General features: G+C 37.4%; 1 protein-coding gene across 1 annotated transcript in view; it reads right to left on the bottom strand.

The window, feature by feature from the left end:
- Positions 1 to 218: 218 nt before the first annotated feature.
- Positions 219 to 24,787, bottom strand: part of LOC143247619 (LIM domain transcription factor LMO4.2-like) — a 48,986-nt gene continuing 24,417 nt past the window's right edge. Inside the window, exon 3 of the mRNA XM_076495956.1 lies at positions 219 to 2,559. Within this exon, the coding sequence (XP_076352071.1) occupies positions 2,289 to 2,559 (271 nt within the window). The 3' untranslated portion in view covers positions 219 to 2,288. The remainder of the gene's footprint in view (positions 2,560 to 24,787) is intronic.

The following is a 24,787-nucleotide window of genomic DNA, read 5'->3' as shown; positions in this document are numbered from 1 at the left end:
TTTTGTACCTCATACATGAAGAGGTTATGGTACTATATTTTGTACCTCATGAAGATGTTATAGCATTATTTACTGTTTAGTTAATTCATGGTTTCATTCGTAGAAGAAAAAAAAAGAAACGTAAACACGTTAAACAATTCTGATCTTAAATCGGCAAAACAATAGAATGACATGTATCGGAAAAAAAAAAGTTCTAGTTTTGAAACTAAACGCAAAGGTTCATCAATAATACCACTTTATTGTAGATTCAACCACAAATTACACGAGCCGTGAGCAGTTTTAAGAAACTCAAGACAACTTGTTATCTTGGGTGGTTTCATGGTGGACTTTCAACGGTTTTGGTTTGGTTTGAATTTCGCGCAAAGCTACTCGAGGTCTATCTGCGCTAGCCGTCCCTAATTTTGCAGTGTAAGACTAGAGGGAAGAGAGCTTGTCATCACCACCCACCGCCAACTCTTGGGCTACTCTTTTACCAACGAATAGTGGGATTGACCGTAACATTATAATGCTCCCACGGCTGAAAGAGCGAGCATGTTTGGTGCGATGAGGATTCGAACCCGCGACCCTCCGATCACGAGTCGAGTGCCTTAACCACCCGGCCATGCCAAGCCGTCTTTCAACGGAATACATCAAACTTTTGTGAAAAACACTGCGGATTATCTAAGTGTAGATTTAAAAGTGCTCATAAATCTATTCGATCTCACGATGGTCCGGTAAAAAGCAGTTAATACACACGTTCTTTATTTTATGTTCCCTTGGGAGAGGACAAATTGATATTTCAAAAATTCCTGCCACTAATACTGAAGTTGGCTTTACCTTTTATTGGTGTCATCCATCTTGTTTCTATATTATTGTTATGAGAATTTTGATATAATTTATTTCAAGATAACAGAACGCTTTAATGAAGGGCATCAATAATACAAGACTCTGCAATGATTATAAATATACTCTAAATATTTTTGTCTTGTATCCCGAAATCACATTATACACGTGCTTACGTTCATGTCATATAACAACCTAAGTGAACATTAGGCCTACGTGTATAACTGCTTTGATGTTCAATTTTCGAAATATCGGATTGTCGCCTCTTGAGAGGTAGGACACACTAGGATACAATTGGTTGATACGAGATGACATCACTGAACGACCAGTGACGATCTGTCACGTGGTACACTGTCAGCGAAATCTCTGAAGATCAGTAAGGAGAATACTTAACCGACGCTTGAATGTCGACGATACTTGAAATAACTGACGTGTAGCACCGACATATTGCATTTGATAAAAAAAACAAAGAATTAACGTTACGGACGCTTTAGTTTTTCTGGAAGATTTTTTTCTTGTATTATATGAGACTTATTGTAAGAGTAAGTCCTCAGAAGTTACTACGTAAAAGTTTGTTTTGTTTGTTTGTTTTGGAATTTCGCAAAAAGCTACTCGAGGGCTATCTGTAGTAGCCGTCCATAATTTAGCAGTGTAAGACTAGAGGGAAGGCAGCTAGTCATCACCACCCACCGCCAACTCTTGGGCTACTCTTTTACCAACGAATAGTGGGATTGACCGTCACATTATAACGCCCTCACGACTGGGAGGGCGAGCATGTTTGGCGCAACGGGGATGCGAACCCGCGACCCTCAGATTACGAGTTGCACGCCTTAACACGCTTGGCCGTGCCGGGCCCACATGAAAGTAAAGAGCTGTGTTTTCTATAATTTTGAGGACTTGCTGTTTTCAAAGGTTCTATTTATCCTTGAAATTTTACCAGTTGTGGTTTCGGAAAAAAAAATAACGAAGTCTTTTAATCACTGCAACTTTCAAACGGTACGATACAGTTTCGCGATAAAAGCTGTTATCAAATGACACAATTACTTGTTAAAGATTTAGGTTCTTGCTTGTAAGTCTGATGCAGGTAATTGTGTAAAATATTTAATATAAGCTATCGTACATTTTTTTTTCGTCTCTCGCAAACATCGACCAGTATCAAAATTCCTTTAAAAATCGTTAACGAATCACGAGATAAATTATTCGAGTAATAGGACAAAAAAGATTGCAGTTAGACATGCTGAATGATGCGTATGATATACAGTCAACTGGAACACTGAGCTCCAGTGTTTCTATTGATCGAGAGATGGCGTGGTACAGTGGCTTTTGGTGATAAACAACAAAATAATAATATAAAAAACACCTTCATAACCGTGAAACCAAACCCTAACAGAAATTAATTGATATGTACACAAGCTGTTGATGTCCAGTTATTATTTGTTTCTTCTATAAAGGACGAGATGGAGCTCTCACACAGCTTTAATGGCCGAATTGGCTCGTACCTTCCCCTTTCGAACACCGCCTCCCGATACCGAGCCTTTAAGTATTTTCAAACAGTCCTGTTCACAGAAGACATTGCCGTTGACAAAGTTGTAGCGGTCACCTGGCACCAACTGGTTACGACACTTGACACAAGCGAAACACTTGAGGTGGTACACGTTTCCGTGGGTCCTCATGACAAACTCGTTAGCTGGGATCACCTGACCACAGGCACTGCAGGCACCGGTGTTGCCAAACATACTGTGAAAGAAACAGTAACACCATTAGTTGAGAACGGAACAGGAAAGAAAACAAAGTAGTTTTGAAAATAATACGCAAGTTGCCAGCAAGCTATACACTTAAGTGAAATGTTTGAGAAATGCTGAACGACCTGACTAAAGTTTAAAAGCTTTTGGTAAGGCGTCACCTAAAGATTAGGTAAGGAAAGTTATATCCATGGCGGATGGGTGCAGATTAATTAATAGGATTGGTGCCAATGGAAGGTTGAGAGAAGACAAATGGTTCCTGTTAATGGAGCCCAGACATGCTGAACACTCGTTACAGGTTATATCTTTGCGTCTTCTTAATTAAAAATATTAATAGGGTGTAATTAATAGAGCGTGCAGACATCGGTTTTAATATTTCTGTATTGAGGATGTTGAGTAATGACTTAGATCATTTAGTAAATTGAGAAAATATTTGAAAAATGACCTTTAAGTATAGTGAGTGCGAAAGATAATAGATTTTGGCCAAACGTTTATCCAGTCAATACCACGAGTGAGGAGAGGATCTTGGCCTAGTTGTGGATGGGTCACTCAAGTCATTGAATCAGTGCTCTGTTGTTGTCACAAAAGTTTAAACAATAAATGTGTATTTATAGACATTTATTGATTACAAGTCAGATATGGTAATTAACTATCTAAACAATTCCTTAGACAGATCTCATTTGTAACACTGTCTACAGTTTTGGTTTTTATCTTCAGATTTTGACTTGTTAGAAGGGGTTAAGAGAAGGGCTAGTAGCACGATTCCATAGATGGGAGAGTTACTTTATAAGAACACTTTGAGATCTCTTTGCTTATTTCCTCGAGAAAAGAAAGTTAGAAGGATCTCTTCCTAAGGTTAACAAGATTATCAAGAATATGAAAGGATGAAGGCCTCAGATCGATTGGAGCTGTGTTCTTAGGATAATAGGAAACAAGTTGAAGATTTGAAAAAGACAGACTCGTCTTCAGTTAGGACTGTTTTATTTTATTCGAATGATTGGCTTGAGGATTTTGTTCGTTTGTTTTGAATTTCGCGAAAAGTTACATGAGGGCTATCTGCGCTAGCCGTCCCTAATTTAGCAGTGTAAGCCTAGAGGGAAGACAGCTAGTCATCACCACCCAACGCCAACTCTTGGACTACTCTTTTACCAACGAATAGTGGGATTGACCGTCACATTATAACGCGCCCACGGCTTAAAGAGCGAGCATATTTGGTGACACGGGGATTTGAAACCCCGACCCTCATATTAACAGTCGGGTGCCCTAACCACCTGGCCAGAAGTAGTGAAGGCCAGTATTTTATACGAGTTTATAAGAGAAATCGACGAATTACTGTAAAATAAGATGGGTTTAAACCTTTAACTTCCTCAAGGATGGTGTTTGAAAGCATGATTCGTTTATGAGCTATTTAATCATCGATACCAATATCTCAGGTGATCATGTGCCATTCATACTACAGAAAAACAGACAAGCAGACAGCAGAATTTTGTTATAAAGTGAGAAATTCCTACAACTGTACTTTTAAAGGTCTTAAACAACACGTTTAAATCTAGAAACAAAGAAAGTAAGGCTTACACCTCTGACTGTATGATGGAAGAGGCGTAAACAAGTGAAAATATGCTGTTCTTGTAACATGCAATTTTTTTCCCCCTTTCAGAAGGTTCATAAGTAAAGTAAACGTTGTGTGAAAGTTTGCGTATGAAAGCTCCTTTAAAAACTATTTTACCCCAGTTTCAAAACTGATATGATTCACAACGCTGCAACAGTTACTGGTTTCGTAACTAAGCACACTGATACATTACAGTTACGAGACCCATAATAACTAGATTAGTGGAATGAACCCTTCAGACAGGAAGTATAAGAACCCATGATAATCAGATTGGTGAAGCGAACCCTTCAGACAGGAAGTGTAAGAACCCATGATAACCAGATTAGTGGAATGATTCCTTCCAACGGGAAGTGTAAGTCCCATGATAACCAGATTAGTGGAATGATTCCTTCCTACAGGAAGTGTAACAGCTGACAATCTTGGAAACCTTTTTGGTGTGTGACCGCATGGAGCGTTAAAGAATGACCCTATCACAGATATATATTCTCCCCAACATACCTTTAATTTTCTGCAATGCTCCGAAAATCTTGCGCGAATAGCGAATCAACGTACATGCTCTTATATAGTTTTATACGTCCAAAAAAATGCTTGGGCAAAAACAACAAAACACCCAAATTCTGCTTTATTCGAAATTTACAAGTAGTCGCGGGGATTTTTTTTCCACTGGATGCCAATGTACCTTGTCATTTTATTGAGTGCAAGAATAGACTGAGATTAATTAAGTGACCCTCAGATTACGAGTCGAACGCCTTAACCCACCTGGCCATGTCGGACCGATTTGTTTTGAATTTCGCACAAAACACGTCGAGAGGTATCTGCTCTAGCTGGCCCTAATTGAACATGGATAGACCAGAAGGAAGATGACTAGTCGACATTACCAGCCGCCAACTCTTGGATTTCTATTCCACCAACAAGTAATGTGATTGACCTTAACTTTATAATATCCTTAACGGTTGAAAGAGAGAACATATTCAGTAGCGGGAATTCTAAGTTACGACCCGTAGACTTTGAGTTGAATGCCCTAAATACTAGGCCTGTTGACTATGTGAGAAAAAAACAGCTATTGGAAACAGATTTTTTTTATAGAAAAGACAGAAATTACCTGACGAAACAGGACAGGAATAAACTCAAAAACTAGCAATTTTTGATGCGGCTGCAACTCAGCTGATTAAGTTGGCAGGTGGTTATGCAGGTGAATGCTTTATGCAAGGTTTTAGAAAAAAAAAAGAAATGAATACATTAAGATCTTATCGACTACTCACAGAGCCGCCTTTTATCATAAAGATAAACCAAATATGATAACGAATATGATATTGAAGCAGTCGCGAGAAAACAGGGACAAAGTACTTATCGATTGGATGATTGGATAAAAAATGCACACATGCATAAAACTGACCAATGATAAGGCAGTTACTAAGTAATGAATAAAACAAAAATTGTTGATTGGTTGGTTGTTTCAAAACAAAGTCACAATAGGTTACCTGATGACTAATATCGTGTCCCGAATTTTAGCATTGTAATAACGCAAACTTATCGTCTTCCGAAAATAATAATAGATATACCAATAAGCGATTCGTAAACATACTAAACTGAGTGAGTTTATACAACTAGTAACTTCATATGAGTTAACTGATTAATTACAAAATACAAATCACATGTAAATAGTAACGTGTACTACGTGTGTTTGGATCAAGATGTCTGTGTCGCTGCCGAAAGCTTTCTAAATCGCTTTATTCTGTATTTTGAGGACAGCTGTCAATGCAAAGAATGTCCGTTTTTGAACTGATATTAAAGAAGACAAAAGCTCTGCAAATGTAAGTAAAGTGCGTTTAGGAATTTAGAGTGCTAAAATCCGGGGTCCAATTGTCCGAGATGGCAAGAGCACAGGTAGCCCATCATATAGAATCGCACTAAGAAAAACAGCTACAATGTATTTAAGGACGATGGTGTGACGTGACATTGCGGCTTTGCTCAATCATCAAAAAATTCACATTTGACGAAAGAACCCGGATATTTATTAAAACTTCTAAAAAAAAAAAAAAACAGCTTCTTTCGAGCGCCTGAAATGAAATTATATATCAATACGTGGTATTGAACTTATTTTCAGGTGTCTGAGACAAGCTAACGATTTTCAGAAATAAGCGAGCGGAGCGTGATCGTGTGGTTAGCATGCTGCTCTGTGGATCTGCGAGTCCAATGTTCACGTCCCGACTGAGTGATTCGGCCTTTGGTAAATTATAAGGATGACAGTCAAATCCAACTATTTGGTAACACAAGAACATTCCAAGATCTGGCGGTTGGCGTTGTTGATTAACTACCAGTTACAAATTTGGAACGACTAGTCTTTGAATATTTTAGCGCAAACATTTTAAAACAATGAAAAATATTCACGTGATAAACGAGTCAAATCAGATACTTCCTATTGGTTAAACATTCTGACATGATCTGTCAGGTCTCACTCCATCACCAGAGGATTTGGGTTTTATTAGATGGATCGTGAAGTTGATTCTGTGTGGATCTAGTAATATTCGTTATAAGTTATACACAATAATTATTCGTGGAAAGGTCTGTTATAATTAAAGACAATAATTAACGAAGAGTTGCTATTTAAACGGCGATTTCTGAATGAATTTCTAAACATCATGTCTACATTTATTCCATCACCAGGAGGCGTTTTATGTTACTGGAGTCGTTGTTGTTTGGAATTAAGCACAAAGCTACACAATGGGTTATCTGCGTTCTGCCCACCACGGGTATCGAAACCCGGTTTTTAGCGTTGTAAGTCCACAAACATACCGCTGAGCCACTGGGGGTGTTACTGGAGTCATCTGTCAGAGATTACCTTTCGACTTCAAAAGGTTATCATAGCTGAAAAGGTTATTTGGTTTCAAAGGGTTAAGTGGAATCAAAGTACTGACTGGAATTATTGGATTCCAGGGATTACTTCATGTGTTTGGGCTTGCGAATATGTTGAAGTCAATGTCAACGTAACATTTCAATAATCACACTAAATACAATATTATTAAAATAGTAACAACTTAAAACTAAACACTTCGATCGTTTAAACGCTATTTGAAAGCTTTAAGTATAATACGACCTTCTGTTTATATACACGGCTGTTTGTACCAACTTATTTATAAATGGGTTTCCAGAAAACAATCCGGAATGGAAAAGTCATATTTAGGTCCGGAATGGCCAGATGGTTAAGGTACTCGACTTGTAATCTGAGGGTCGAGGGTTCAAATCCCTGTCACCAAAACATGCTCGCCCTTTCAGAAGTGGGGGCGTTATAATGTTACGGTCAATCCCACTATTCGTTGGCAAAAAGAGTAGCCCAAGAGTTAGCAGTGGGTGGTGATGACTAGCTGCCTTCCCTCCTGTCAAGTTAGGGACGGCTAGTGCAGATAGCCCTCGTGTAGCTTTGCGCGAAATTCAAAATAAATCGGCACATTGGTAGATGAATTTAATCTAAAGAGAGATTAAAGTGTCTAGAATAGCAGTTCATTTGATATATAGACGAAAACACTTAAAAGCTCCTTATCAAACATGTTGGTCCGTAAACAATTTCGTGTTATAGTGACGCTGCTAAGAATATTATAATATTGCAATGAAGTGCATTCGACGTTTTGGGACTCCTTCTGGGAGGTGCACGTTTCTATTAGGCCTAAAACAAACGTAATTACCAAGAATAAAATCGAATCACAGTTCAATACAATTACGAAAAATACCAGATAACTCACTTGTTTGCTTTGAAGTACTTGTGTAAAGCCACACAAAAGGCCATCTGCGCGAATCCACCATTAAACTAGAGTGAAAGTAATTAATAAATATCACTTTTAATGCCAAACTTCTTGGCTACTCTTAAGTGACCAAACAGTGGAATATGAAACGTCGGTCTTATAACATACCCACAGCCCCACACTGTAGAGGGCGCTTTTGCAGCATTGTTTGTTTGTTTGTTTTGGAATTTCGTACAAAGCTACTCGAGGGCTATCTGTGCTAGCCGTCCCTAATTTAGTAGTGTAAGACTAGAGGGAAGGCAGCTAGTCATCACCAACCACCGCCAACTCTTGGGCTACTCTTTTACCAACGAATAGTTGGATTGACCGTCACATTATAACGCCCTCACGGCTGAGAGGGCGAGCATGTTTGGCGCGACTCGGGCGCGAACCCGCGACCCTCAGATTACGAAGCGCACGCCTTAACGCGCTAGGCCATGCCAGGCCAGCTTTTGAGCACGGGCCTCGAAACCTGAATCTATAGATTCAATGTCCGTGCACTAGTACACAGCCCGTCTCGGATATATCGAGTACAGTTGTTTTTCGCTCGTATCTAACGGAGTTTCTCTCGCGAAAAACAACAACAAACAAACAAGTAAAATGGGATTATTTTCAAATTGTTCATGGTCCACAAGAATCAACAGAGGACTCTGAGTTACACGTACAGGAAAACGTAAACAGTGTCTACAAGAGCAAACAGCAAATATTCTTCAAGTGCTAGTTCCGGGAATTTAATTTCCGTTTCTGGCGAGTTGGCGAACTAGATTATCCGTGATCAGGCGACCGGAAAATTGGTTCAGGAAAAAGCGTCAAGCGAACCTGAATTGCAAACGGTATAAAATGCTGAGTCTGCGCAGTTGCGTGTCTAGGGCTAATCAACTAGAAAATAAAGCGAAAGCTTACAGAAAGGTTAATGGGAATTTTTTTTCTTCTGTATTCTCTATAATGTTTGAGATTTGGCAACGTCTGAATATATTACAACAAAATATAATACAATAAGAGAAGTTACTAAGTGCACCGTGTACAGAGGAACTATCAATACCTTAAAATTGGTATTATGTTTTGTTACACTGTATTTCTTTGACAGTTTTACACGTTTCTTTTATTGCTGTGTATTCGTTTCAAGATGTCGACTTTTCAATGTCAATGACCATTACATGTTCCAAACGTAACGGGCGATTTTCGTTTTTTAAAAAAATTTAATACATTGCAAAAACAAACCCCAAATATTATGTTTTTCTGATTAATTTATTACATTACGTAACTGAATGCCTATCTGTCAAAAGGTGGACACAATACATTAGCACACGACGTTACAGTGCTACGTTGTTACACAGAAAAACACATTTTGGAGATTAATTCAACTCATTAACTTCTTACAGGATTAGCTAACCAATTAAGTGGCAGTTTTAAAACGTTTATTCCAGACATATTCCCACTTTGCAATATCAGTTTCAAATCGCCTTATTTCAGGCCTAGTCTTCCTCTTGCACTACTGGTTTCAAATCGCCGTGTTAAAGGCCTAGTCTTCCTGTTGCAGAACTAGTTTCAAATCACCGTGATAAAGGCCTAGTCTTCCTGTTACAGAACTAGTTTCAAATCGCCGTGATAAAGGCCTAGTCTTCCTGTTACAGAACTAGTTTCAACTCGCCGTGATAAAGACCTCGTCTTCCTGTTGCAGTACTGGTTTCAAATCGTCATGTTACCAGCCTAGCCGTCCCCTTGTGGTACCGGTTTCAAACCATCGTGTTTGTAAGCCTAACTATAGGATAGATGTACTCAAACAACACATGATTTTAGGAACAAACGTTTATTGGCGATATCATTGATTTGTTTGTTGTTAATCACAATAGGCTACCTGTGTTCTGCCCACCGCGAATATAGAATCCCAATGGTTAGCGTCATAAGCCCTCAGACTTACTGCTCAGCCACTGGAGAGGGGGGGATTCATATCCCTAAACACAAAATTTGTACCTTATACATAAACTTTACATGAAAAACACACAAATAATGTCACGCCAAACTGAACAGCGACGAATGCGTGCGCGAAACTTACTGTATATACGTGTAATCTGGAGAAGCCAACTACACTGGGGCTTGCAGAGACGAAAATGTTGAGTTGATGTTGTTCGAAGTGTTTTCCTTTACAGTGAATAACAAAACGATATAAAAAACAAATCTTAACTAGTCTATCTGTACAACATGACACACTTAACATAAGCTGTTAGTTTCGGGTCCAATGATTGTAGTTGTCGTTACGTTGAGGAATTTTAGTGTTGTGAGACCATGAACTTATCGCTGACTTACAAGGGGGCTACGTGCTTATTACAAATAATCGATTTGTTTATAAACCGAAGATTTTTAAATAACTTACAAATGGTGAGGGTCCGATTTTTGTTTCGAATTTTTGCTTTTGATTTTGCGCAAAGCTACACGAGGGCTATCTGCACTAGCCGTCCCTAACATAACAATGGGAAGGCAGCTAATCATCACCACCCACCGCCAATTCTTGGGCTACTCTTCAACAAAGAATAGTAGGATTGACCGTGACATTGTAGCGCCCTCATGGCTGAAAGTGATAGCTATGAAAGACTAGAGGAAAAGGCAGCTAGTCATCACCGCCAACTCTTGAACTACTCTTTTATCAATGGATAGTGGGATCGCTGAAAGGGCGAGCATGTTTAGTGTGACGAGGATTCGAACCCGCGACTCTCAGACTATTAGTCGAGCGCCCTAATTACCTGGCCATGCCGGGTCGGATTAAATTTAAGTATAAATACACTTAGCTGTGTTTTTTCTTATAGCAAAGCCACATCGAGCTATCTGCTGAGCCCACCAAGGGATATCGAACCCCTGATTTTAGCGTTGTAAAGCCACAGACTTCTGTACTAGCGGGTGGCGTTACACTTACGTAAAAAATACTGCTTACAAATAAATACACACTTTAAGGTAGACGTTTCGACGGCAACTGTTGCCGTTTCTATATCAAAGAGACAAAACATCTGGCTACTTCGTTTAAAATTTGTTTTTGAGCTAATTCTTCAGACAAGTTTGTTTTTTGCTTTTAAAACAAGGAAGCAAAAATAAATATATACCGACCTCGTAGAGTTTTACTTAACAAGTAGACGTGATAGCACGATTAAAAACACCACGTTCCCCTATTTGAAGTTAATATTTTGCAACGTTTCCTACAGACAATTCCTTTTATAGAAGTCTAAACCATGCCACGTCTTAAATATTTAATTTAGGCTTAATTATTAATTAACAATGCATCTGGGAGTGCCTACGTTACAGCTTCACAATTATGACGCGTAACGTTACGTCCAAATATTGTTGCAAATTGTTAGCAGAGTGAAGGTGAAATTTATTACATTTCATTTGCTGTACAGAACATGTGCACTACTTCTTTTGTTCCATGACAAATCTTATGTTGGATTAATAGCGTCCGCTGTAAATTAATGTTTAATATGGTTCGTATTCTGTAATACCGTCGGTCATTTCCTCTTAATTACTTAGGCTCTGCTTTCATAACCATATTGGGAAACGTTTTATTAGCTTTGAATTTGTTTCTGACACAGAACAAGTTCAGCAAACAGCCACTTCCGTATCACCTTGGCAACCAAACCTAATCAGTTTCCCAGCATACAAGATGTCACTTATATGTAGATGAAACAGCGGTTCCATTTGTTCACACGCAGTAATTTCGAATGAAGAGAAAACACAGAATCAACTCACGTGCTTTGACTGAAAACAAAACCAATACTTTTCTTACTGAATAAAGCTTCGTGTTGATAAGTTACTCACTAAATCAAAGAATCGTTTCAATAAAGAACCCGGAAATTTCAATTTGCTTTAAACAAACATTCTGACATTTTATATTATAAATAAACTGTAATCACGCGCACCGGCCAATTTCCTCACACGTGGAGAATATGCTTAGATGGAAAACTGACGCGATAACTCTCGTGATAACATCACTGAGCGCGCACGTAGAATTTACAAAAACTAAACAACAACAACAAAGCCACTGAGATAAATTTGGGTTCACACGTTTCTATATAACATTAAAAGAAAGGACCAGGTCTATTTCATTTGCATAAATTAAGCCCCGAGAATTTCTGAAAGGTATTTAGTCTATCTCGAATATTAAAAGTTATTCTGTTCGCATGTGATCCAAGTTAAACACTAAACAGTTGTATTTTATGTGGTCTAATGTTAGCGATATGAAAATATCATTCGTGGTTGTTGTGGTAAATATACAATTTCCGATTGTATGAAATATTATATGAGTGTGTGTGTCCCCTGCTGGTAGAGCGGTAAGTCTACAACACTAAATCAAGGGTTCCATTCCCCTCGGTGGACTCAGCAGATAGTCCCAATGTGGCTTTACTATAAGAAAAAAACACACACACACGTGTGTATATATATATAATGCTTCATTAAGACACATTACCTTAAAGCTTTAACCGCTCAAAAGTTAACACAATTATACATATCCCTAGTAAAATAATAGTCACTCATGAAACAGACACACACACACACGAGTGAATATGTTAATGTAATTCCACCCCTCAGTGGTACAGCAGCACGTCTGCGGACTTAAAAAACTAGAAATCGGGTTTCAATACCCGTGGTGAGTGGGTCACAACTAGCCCATGGAGTATCTTAGTGCTCAACTTGATACAAACAAAAATATGTGAGAAACCTGCATGTAAAAATAAAACTAATATACAAGAAGACTAACTTGCTGATTCATCAATTCTTATGAATGTCAGTAAAAGTTTGTTAAATAATAATAAATATAAATAAATAACAGGAGTTATAATTATTAGTCAAATTAAATCAGAACTATTTTTGAATAATTTTTTTACTAAGGGTAAAAACAAGTAAATAACAATAAAGGAGCACCGGTCACGTTAGAAAACAACGTGACACGTGTAAATTTACACGAAATGGGGAAAAAAAAATTGTTAGCTATTTCAAACAGTTTCTCTTCTTTCATAAATAATATAACAACAAAACAGTTTATGATAAATACGACGTACACACCACAGATCCAAAAGACGTGTTGTATGGCTGGGTGTGAGATCTAAGAAAATATTATACTGAATTATACAAACTCTGCTCTCGGGTGACTACCTATAAATCTAACACGATATCTGGGAGATCATCTCCACGCTCTTCACGAACTAAACACGTGCGATTGCCGAGCTCCAGAGCCGACTTAAGATTTCGTGGTGTAAAGTTTCTTCGAACGACTTCATCGGCGTACGATAGCACGATACATGTAAGCAAGACAACCTGAACATTATTAAAAACGATAAATCTTGAGAGATTGTGACTGCTTCCAAAACTGTGGTTCCTCATACTCTTATGATGGATTGAAACACGTGTTCAAATGGTTATCTCGCAGCGCGAATCGATCCATATACAACCGAATACGCACTGATACCTTAAAGGAGAAAGATAAGTTAAGCAGAGGCAAAACGTAGAGACCTACGGTTCTCGGAGTTACCAGTTCTTACAACGTTTCTCTAACGAACTGTCCGAGTAACTTCGGATGTTACACGCTTTACGTACAACGTCTCAAAAGATGAAGTTTGGTCGTCATATAAAGTATTATTTCAAGCACCACAAGTCTTTATTTGATTGTTTACTATAGCTGAGCACAAAGCTACGCTATCGAAACCCAATCTTTAACGTTATCATCCACAGACTTACCACTGAGCCACTTGGGGGCAGCACTGAGTCAGAGAAATGCTATGCCTAACACGCGTGTAAAAAAATTGATTGATTGTTTTGAATTTCACTCATAATTATTCATAGCCGTCACTAGTTTAGCAGTCAAAGACTACAGTGAAGACAACTAGTCATCACCTCCAACTCTTGGATTCGAACCAGCAACCTCCAGATTGCGAGTCAAGCGCCCTAACGGCCTGGCACGTGTGTAACACCAACTTTGACATTTTTTGTTCGTTATGAAACTACTGGATTTCGATGTAATGACAAAAACAACTTCTAATAAATAGACTAAAAAGTTTTGTTTGTTTGTTTGTTTTGGAATTTTGCACAAAGCTACTCGAGTGCTATCTGCGCTAGCCGTCCCTAATTTAGCAGTGTAAGACTAGAGGAAAGGCAGCTAGTCATCACCACCCACCGCCAACTCTTGGGCTACTCTTTTACTAACGAATAGTGGGATTGACCGCACATTATAACGCCCCCACGGCTGGAAGGGCGAGCATGTTTGGCGCGACTCGGGCGCGAACCCGCGACCCTCAGATTACGAAGCGCACGCTTTAACGCGCTAGGCCAGACGAAAAAGTTTTGGATTGATAAAAAAAAAAAATAGTTACACGTAATTTTAAATAAAAAGTGAGATTTATTTTTCACAAATTCTGAAGGTTAGAGGACCAAGAACACAAGTTAAATACCACAACTCTGGACAAATTATCAAAGAAAGCCATTAAATCATTAAGGCTCTCTTTTTCGAATTTCCTGCACAGAAATATTTGTTTGTTTATGCAGTATGAATAGTAGTTATAAACAGATTACCTGAGCCTTAGCTTAAGCCTATTAGTAAGTAATTATCTACGGCAACATTGGTTTGTTTTGAATTTCGCGCAAAGCTACACGAGGGCTATCTGCGCTAGCCGTCCCTAATTTAGCAATATAAGACTAGAGTCAAAACAGCTAACCATCACCATCCACCGCCAACTCATTGGCTACTCTTTTACCAACGCATAGTGGGATTGACGGACACATTATAACGCCCCCACGGTTGAAAGGACGAGCATGTTTGGTGGGACGAGGATTCGAACCCGCGATCCTCCGATTACGATTCGAGTGCCTTAACCACTTGGCTATGCCGGACCTATGGATTATGTCAGCTCTGTAATGTTGTCTACAGCCATACGGTTTCGCTAGTTAAAAAAAAAAAGAGTGAATGTCAGCACCAGTTATCATCTGATATGTCCCTATGATATTCCACATACCCAACTGGTTTGGACAAATGACGAAATACTTCTATACTCTATACTGTTGCACATGGATATTACCCATAACTTGGTCTTCTCATATTAATTTATATCTTTACATTGTTAGCACTAAATTAAAACTTCTGTATTTGGAATGCATGAATCTGTATAGCGAAGCATTTTGGCCAATGATTGTCAAGTCTCAATAGATGATTTTATCGAGTAACTTGCACGAGGGAAACGTTCGTTTCATACAGTGTTTACATTTAATTTTCTGTAAAATGTTGAACCTTGGAAAAAAAATTATTACAATTCTGTTACTAAATGCTGGGAAAATCATTTATTAGTAGAACTGCTATAATTTTGTTCGTGTTTTTTTTTTTTTTCTTATAGTAAAGCCACATCGGGCTATCTGCTAAGCCCACCGAGAGGAATCGAACCCCTGATTTTAGCGTTGTAAATCCGTAGACTTACCGCTGTACTTACCCCGGGGGGCAATTTTGTTCGAAAATACATGAACACAAAATCTTGTTTTCATCCCAGTTCTTGAATTACTCATAACTAAATGATCTAACTGTGTATAGACATTTGTTGTATATATTTTTACTTCACGCAAAACACAGATGTTAGTGCTTTCCCATACTCGAGAGCACAGGTGGGCGTGATCGTACCCGTTAAGTTTTGTGTATTCACATGTAATTTTTTTTTCAATTATTGTACCTCAATAAGACTTGTTCTGGAAAACAAAACTGTTTTGAACACTCAGGGCTCGAACTGCAAATGTAGCACCTCCTCATCTTTAAAGTTTCGCTCCCACACTCCTGGTTCATCATAAGTTAACAACATATTGGCTCGTGAATTTTGTATCTTCATGCACGTGGAGATTTCAGTGACGAAAAATTCTTAATAGAAATGAAATAGAAACATATAACCCGAGCTCTTTTTCAAGATAAAAATAATGTTTTCAATTACGTCATCACTATGTGTATTATACACTTTTCCCAAGATGAGGAAATTAGTAGCTCAAATGGAATCCATATTGCAGGATGCACTGTGGTTTAACTTAACAAAAATGAACATGAAAGTAACCACCATCAGTTTACAATAATTAATATTGAAACGTAACCATCATGGTAGCTGGATTTAAAAAAAAAAAAATGACGGTTAATTATGCTTAAAGAAATGATAAGAGATGAATAATAGTTCACCAGACGAGAGATTCAAGGTTTTTGCATTTGCCTCTGTTCTTAAAGTTTAAGTTCTAGCACCGTTTCACGCATGAGGCTAAGCCTAATCGATAGCTTATCTCTTCCACTCTGTAGGCCTACAACTTCGTACATTTTTATTACTAGGGCACATTTCACCAATTCCATCCTGTCGTTTCTACTCAGTGTAAAGTTTTTATATAAGTATAAAATGTATTTTGAAAATTTGCAAACTACAATCTGACCAGTTTATGTCGCAACCCGACATTAAATTCTTAACGCTTCCGCAACGCCACCTGGTGCATAGCATGTCAACTAAACAATATTTTAACTCGCGTTTCACACGAAATTCCCAGATGTATATAAAGTCCGAAAATGGTTCTTTCATTTATACGTCATTCTAAACATACAAGATGGAAACCCGACTCATCAACTGTTTCTAAAAGCTAGAAGGATCACGTGATACTGAAAACAAAGCCCAAAGGATGGATATTAGCGGTATTATCGAAGAGACTTGCACGAGATACGTCTGGAACGTCCCCTACATTAACATATATATTGAAACACACCAAGATGGCGGCAAGATGGTTTTCCCTGATAGTAAGAACTGTCAATCGGGAGGGTATGAATCGCGTTTTCAGTTAGTGATAGCTGATTATATATACACAAGCTAAAATGTGATACGGAAAAAAAAAATGTTTAAAATATTAAAACGAAAAATCCATGACAGGATTTTACGGTAAAACTTGTGTGAGAAATACACACTAGGTTTTATTCATGTGTACATTTTGTTAAAGAAAAGTGTATGTTTGGATAATTCCTTTAACTAAACTTCGAATATTTAACATAAAGGCGACGTATGACTTCAAAAGGATAGAAAATCGAAATATTCGATTTCATGTTTTGTGTATACATACATTTTAGTGCTCTCTTGGTAAGTGTGAAGTCTTAGAACACTAAATTTTGGGGTTATACTTCTGTGATGGGTCAGCCGATATAGTACTCTGGGCTTAACAACAAACAAGTTCGAATAGTAGTGTGTATTTGTATTTCTTTGTCGAAAGTTTATAAATCAAATTTTATAATTCAGTATTTAGATTCATTCAGAGATATTTTTCGATTGGGGTTTGTTTCTGTAATTAGAAACAAAGATACACAATGAGCTATTTCGTGCTGCGCCCATCGCGGGCATCGAAACCCGAATTATAGCGTTATAAGCTTTTACGCCTATCGCTGAGCCACCGACTGCGTTTCGTATTTTTGTTTAACGTGAGATACACAATTACCTATCTGCGTTCTATCGACCACGACGACTGGAAGCCTGACTTTTAGTCACAGTGGAACCGTCCTTAACTTAGAAATGATAGACTAGAGGGAAGACAACTGAAAAAAACATCATTCACCGCCAACTCTTGGGTTACTCTTTTACAAACGAATAGTGGGATTGATCGCACTTTTATAACGTCCTCATTTCTAACGCAGTTACTTTTACATGTTTACGATGCTTCGACCAGAGAGTTTCTATTTGCATAATTTTCGCTCCTAAAATATTTATGAAATAATTCCGATGGAAGAAGAAAACGTTTGAAAAATGAAGAAACACAAAAATAAAAACAAAACAAAACAAAACAAAACACCCTCGATTCACATCTCCTAAAAGTTGGGGTAAGAACAAACCATATGCTAATACATGATGACCAGTTTTAAAGATACCAGTGATATTTTTCTCAGAACCAGTTAACAGCGAAAAACCTAGAGGGTCATAACGCCAAAATCGGGTTTCGATACCTGTGGTAGGCACAACACAGACAGCTCATTCATTATTAAGCTTTGTGCTAAACTACAAGCAAACCAGTTAATAAATGTGCAAAAATAAGATAATGTAGCTAGCGACCTCTCGTGGCGACTTATTTATTCTGGTTAAGCCTTGTCATTATGTGCTATTTATGAAACAAGTGGTACGACAAATCTATACAACGAGCTAAATGCGCTTTGCCCATCGCGGAGAAATGAGGCCCCGGATTTTAGCATTTTAAGTACGAAGATTTACACGAGATCAAGAAAGACTAACAGCTTGTTTAACGTGTATTTACAAGACAATTTAATTGACATCCAAAACTACATACATTTAGTTATTTTTTGGCACATAATTCAGGACGTTAAACGACTACTTTACTATCAGTGTTAACTAATTTAAATAACATGAGTTAACTACTTCGCAGCGCCATGCGTTCTGAATATTAGGGTATCTGCAAGATTAGCGACCTCTCTCGGTTGAAACAAGTACTATGATTAACACGGGATAATACTTATATCAATATTACTTCACTGAATGATCTGTTTAAAATTTTTGCGTGATGTACAAAAGAGATATCTGCACATAGATGTCCCTAACTTTTATTTGGTAACCTCAAGCGAGGGCAACTGTTCAATAGTACCTTTTACCAATCCTCGAGTTTCTCTTGGCTGACAAAACAGTGGGATTTGACTGTCACTCTTATAGTGCGTTCACAGCCCCAAAGTGTGAATAACAGTTTTGCTTCATTAGGTCACGAAACTATGGACGCCCTATATCGAAACTGAAAGTTTTCGAAAATATTTTACATATATTAACATATGTCATTCCGGTAACATCATTAATGAAATAAATAATAATATATTAACATCTGTAATCCAAAAATTTCCTTAATTAGGTGACTGGTCTTGAAAATTTCATATATTAACGTCTGTAACGGAATAACTACAAAAAACTAGTGAAATCTCCGAAAATCGAGCCCAATTCCAACCGTTACGTACTAAACAAAAGGATTTAATAACACAGAATATTGCTGATGAAGTGTCATCCCAGCATTCAGTATTTTCAACCATACCGTACAACACACAAGCATTTTAACTACTGCTTCATGGGTCGGCATTACCAGGTGATTAAGACGCTCGAGGGTCTGAGGGTCGAAGGTTCGAATCCCCATCGCACCAAACATGTTACCCCTTTTCAGCCGTGGGGGCTTTATAATGTGACTGTCAACCCTACTATTCATCGGTAAAAGATTACCCCAAGAGTTAGCGATGGGTGGTAATGACTAGCTGCTTTCCCTCTAGTCTTACACTGCTAAATTAGGGACGGCCAGTGTAACTTTGTGCGAAATTCAAAAACAAACAAAGAAACTACTGTTTTAAATACATTTACTTACTAGCTGAAGTACCTGTCCTTTGGATGTAAGTTATATAAATTCATGATTATTGAAAGGTTATCTTACGACATGAAAAGTTTCTTCCCTTATATGTAATTGTTTTTTTTTAAAAAACACGTCCATATTACTGATAAACAAAATGTGAAACCGCAAATGTGCATGTATCTCCGCACAGACTCTACCAATCTTCATGTCAAATTATAGTGAAGATCCATCAACAGGGGGCAGAGTAGTGGTAAAAAAAATGCCCACAAAACCCGCAAAACTTAACATGTGTAAATACCCTCGCATGGAACTAATAATCCTCCACATTAATTTTGGTGAAAATCCACCCACACTCTGCGATGTAGCTACATGAGCACACAACAGAACAGTATTATTATATTTATACCTGATCTCATCCAATCTTTTTGACCCAAATCTCTTCTCCTAGTTTTCTACAAATACCGCAATCAATGCTATTTTTATTTGGCTACAAAGTGATAAAAAACCTTGTAATGATTAGCCCTGAAGAAGAAAGGTCCGCGTTTCGAAAGCGCTCAGGGTATAGTAGACTTTTTCACTTCGTATTACACCTTGATCCGACTGTTTCTCTGACACCATGACGTTTGTTTAGCGTGCTTCTTGCAGCCCTCGATTCTGGAACCACAAATAGTTACAAAGTCTGGAGCTTTCTCACGTGAATAATGGGGCGAAAACTAGCTGACAACCGGCTCTTAATATCAGTCGAAGCAATCTAACATTCTTTAGGCTTGGCCATACGCTAAGCGAGTGTAACCCAAACGAATAAATCCAAGCTATTTTCAATTAAAACACAAAACTAGGACGTAAGCAGTTTGGTAAAACCAACCAGCATCGAAAAGCTGCTATAGAGGAAGATGTGACATATATCGTTTCCATGAGAGTATTCTAATGTCCCATAACTCAGAGAATAGAACAAGTCTTAGATAATATCTTTTATAAATATTAAACACACACTAAACAAAAGATACGGTCTCTAAATTCTCTGTTGTTTGTAACACTGATTAATAGGTGATAAAAAAGAAATCTTCGTGTGGTACAGGGTGGGAACAGAAGAAGTTGGACATTGTAGAAAGGACGATACCTGAGGCTTGATATATGGAGGCTTAGGCTAACACAATACGTGAATAATCTACAAAAACGCAATGAAGGGAAAAATGATTAGTTGAAGCTAATGTAACAGGCATTTTAATTAACATAATATTTTAATAAGCCCTGGCTTACATAATACGTAAATAAAACTTGGTTAACACAATATGTAAATCAACTCTACTTTTTGCAAACAAATCGCTGGCTGGCACAAAACGAATTGGTGAAGCTGAAAAGTTATTTCAATATAACGTAATCAACGTCTGTAAAGAAGCTTTTTTTAATAAAGTAAATACTTTATTAAATTTGATCCAACATTTTTTGCCAAAACCAATCAAACAAAAAACGCGATTTTTTTAATCTGTAAGTATTATATAAATACTTTTACTCTTGTATACACATCACGGTATTACTGTGCTTATGGTTTGGTGATATTGTTTGGATGGTTCATTTAATAGCACAGTGGAAATGGAGTTAATTGGATATCATTTACTGATGTGTAATTTTAACAAAGTTATTTTAAACAGGGCGGCTTCCGAGTCCTCATATATAGTTAAGCGTACACTTAAGCTCAAACGAACAGCATTAAAACTATTAGTTTCTTTATAACAAAGTATACATTTGTTAACATGCAGTTTTAGAAATATTATTTTAGGCAGAGGTTTCTAAATCCCATCATACAGTTAAACCTTTATCTGAGTTAAGGTGAATGACGCTAAAAACTATTGGGCCTATACCTACTAACAACATCTGTTGACATAAAAAGCGGTTTTTGAATTGCTAAGTCTGTTTATATCGAAGGTAAATACTATCGGGCTCACTCCTGACAATAACATGCTTCGCTTCTTCTTTGTGGGTATTTGGGTATGTTGAATTTTTTTAAATACCTAGGAGGGTCAGGTGCACAAGACCTCTTCCTCCATCCCAAGCTTTCATGTCGGCTACTAGTTAGAATTTGTTGTAGTTCTTTTGGGCCAGAGTATCCCACAGTATTCCGGCCCTTTTCAGGGAAATGTCCATGTATTGTCTTCATTTGCTTACTTGTTGTTTTTTTTTCCTCTTTTATTCCATTTTTTTCACTTTTATTTATATATATATATATATATATATATTTTCCACTTACATATATATATATTCCCCCCTTTTTCCACATATATTTATCGGAAAAACAAAATAATAATAATAAAAAATAAAATAAAATAAAAAGAAAGGAAAAGTAAAGAAAACATAAAAAAATAATAAAACTAATTTTAAGCGTCTCGTGCATGGTGGCCAGCTTGATTTATGTTTCTAAGATATATATTTATAGGAGAGAGGTTTGTTTGTTTGCTTGTTTTTTGAATTTCGCACAAAGCTACTCGAGGGCTATCTGTGCTAGCCGTCCCTAATTTTGCAGTGTTAGACTAGAGGGAAGGCAGCTAGTAATCACCACCCACCGCCAACTCTTGGGCTACTCTTTTATGAACGAATAGTTTGATTGACCGTCACATTATAACGCCCCCACGGCTGAAAGGGTGAGCATGTTTGGCGCGATGGGGATGCGAAACCGCGACCCTCAGATCACGAGTCGCACGCCTTAACACGCTTGGCCATGCCGGGCCAGGAGAGAGGTACTTGGGACTATGTTCATCATGTACGTAGTATCTGTCCAGATCACATAATAAATCACTTTTATGGCAATTCTTATTAAAACAGTTTAGTGCATTATACAAGAGTCTTACTGATATTGTTTCTATGGTTACATACTTGTGTATGAATGTAGATGAAGTGGACGTGGTACTTTATAGCCCGAAGTTAAAACTGAATTTTGTATTTTTTGTAGTTTCTATAATTGTTTGAGTGCTATGTTTATCCAAGCAGGAGATGCATATTCTATTGTGGGTCTAATGTATGTTTTGTAGATTTTTGTTATATTATCAGGTGATGTTCCTTGATTTTTACCTGAAAGACTTCTTGCATAATTTGCTCTTTTCCAGATTCGTATCAGGATATTTTTTGTATGCTGTATCCACGTTAATTTTGTATCATAAGTTAAACCAAGAAATTTAGCAGAAGTAGCAGTCAGTAAAAGTGGTCCATTCATGTACAACTTTGGTGGATCTTTTTTCAGTTTATTTAGTCTTAATAATATTACTTGGGTTTTCAGAATAGTGACTTTTATTCTATATTTCTGGCAGTAGTTTTCTATATAATTCAGGACTGGTTGGAGGTTTGTTGCTGCTATTGAAGTAGTGGAGGCACTTTTCCAGACCGATACACCGTCAGCAAATTGTGATGCAAAACCTAAATTTAGGTCCGACAGAGGCATATTACTCACATTATGATAAATAATATAGGGCTAACTACCCCTCCCTGTGGGACTCCTGCCTCAGGTGAAAAGGACCCTGAGTGGGCCACATTCACATCTACTTTACACGTTCTATTGTCCAGAAAGTTAGATAGCCAGCGAATAATTCCCTGGGGTAAATCCCTTTCCGTTAACCTGTGACGTAATCCGTTATGCCACACCAAGTCAAATACTTTCTCAATGTTGAGAAATCAAGCTACAGTGCATTCATTTTGTTAAAGCTGTCTGTAATTGTTTCTGTTAATCTGATTAGGTGGTCTGCAGTTTGTCTGTATTTTCTAAATCCGTTTTGAATTTCGGGTAATTTTGAATTTACTTCTAAGTATATAGATAGTCGGTTACTAATTATTCTTTCTAAAAGTTTGCCGATACAACTGGTTAGGCTAATTGGGCGGTAATTGTTTGGTTTATTCGCAGGCTTTCCTTCTTGCTGGAACATTAATATTACTGCTTCCTTCAAAGAAACAAGGATATATCCAGCTGCTAATGATAAATAAGGCTGTTAGGTGTTTATATAATTTCCGATTACCAATTCTTAGGAGGATAGCTTGTATACCATCTTCTCTTTGTGCTTTGTTTTTTTATGTTTTTGATAGCTGTTTGTACTTCTGTTACTGTTGTATCTTTTATTAGTTGACGAGTGCTCCAGTCTGTTGTTTTATCTGGTTTTATTAATGTGTTTACTGGGAATTTTGGCATGTATATAGTTTTGTTCTGTTCAATGAAGTTATTGACTTTATTGTAAAAGTATCTGTTCATGTCTGGTTCATGATGTGTTTTGAACGTGGTCTTTAAACATCTTGGTTTTTTCATGGTTAGTGTAAGCTGTTTTGTCATGTGATTCGAGTGGTGGGTACTCTTTGTTTTTCCTGTGTTAGTATACCTTTTCAAGTGTGTCAAGAATTGTTTTGGATCTGTTTTGTGATTTAATTGTGAGCAGAAGGTGTCCCAACTGTCTTGTTTTTGTTGTCGGATTTGATGTCTTATTTTATTTCTTATAGTGTTTGTGTTTTTAGCGTGGGGTTGCGATGTTGTATATACTGTCTGCGTAGTTTTCTTCTGTCTTTTATTAAGTGTATTATTTCTTGATGCGGTTGCCATATGTATATTGTTGTGAAGTGTTTTTGTTTCGGTATTGAGCTGTTGGCTGCATGTTTTAGGCACTCAGAGATGATATGACTATATACATCTATATCTGATGCGTTCGTGGCAAAGTTTAGTACTTCAGTTGGTAAAGTTTGGTCTATGGCTGATTGAAATAGTGACCAATTAGCTTTTTTATAATTTATTTTATCTTTTACTTTAATTTTGTGGGGGTGAGATTGAAGACTGGAAGATGGGTACTATCTGTATCGTGACCGATAGAGAAGTTTATGAATTTATGACTCATATTATACGAACACAGGCATAAGTCCAGTATTTCACTGGATATGTGTCGGTGTTGCATCATTTAATAATATCATATTAGTTTCAGCTAGAAATTTATGAAGTATTTTGCCATTTGGGTTTGTACATCTACAGTTGAATACTTTATGTTTACTATTTAAATATCCTGTAATAACTATATTGGGATTGTGGTTATATATGGAATGTAATAGATTAGCATCTAATACTTTGCTTGGCGAGCAATAAGTGCCCACCACTGTTACTTCAGTATTGAGTTCTTATATTTATTATTACTGATTCATTGGAGGAAGGCATTGTTAGTTCCTGAACTACAAGTTCAGTTCTATACAATAGTAATATTCCTCTGTTTGGATCTCTCTTATCCTTCCTATCTTGTATGATGATGGTGTATCCTTTTATTTTGAATCTATGGTAGGTATAGAGGGCTGTTTCACTAATTACAAAGACATCTAGTTTTATGGAGTTGGTTATATCTTCAATATCATGTTTCTTGGAAGCAACAGCACCCTGGATATTGATGTGTAGTGCTGTGAACATATCCATGTTTAACAGAGTTCATGATGTATGTTAACATTTATGGTGGGTATTTCTGTATGTTTTT

Source organism: Tachypleus tridentatus, chromosome 3 (assembly GCF_004210375.1).
Source record: "Tachypleus tridentatus isolate NWPU-2018 chromosome 3, ASM421037v1, whole genome shotgun sequence".
Lineage (NCBI taxonomy): Eukaryota > Metazoa > Arthropoda > Merostomata > Xiphosura > Limulidae > Tachypleus > Tachypleus tridentatus.
This window is presented reverse-complemented; position numbering and strand designations above follow the sequence as displayed.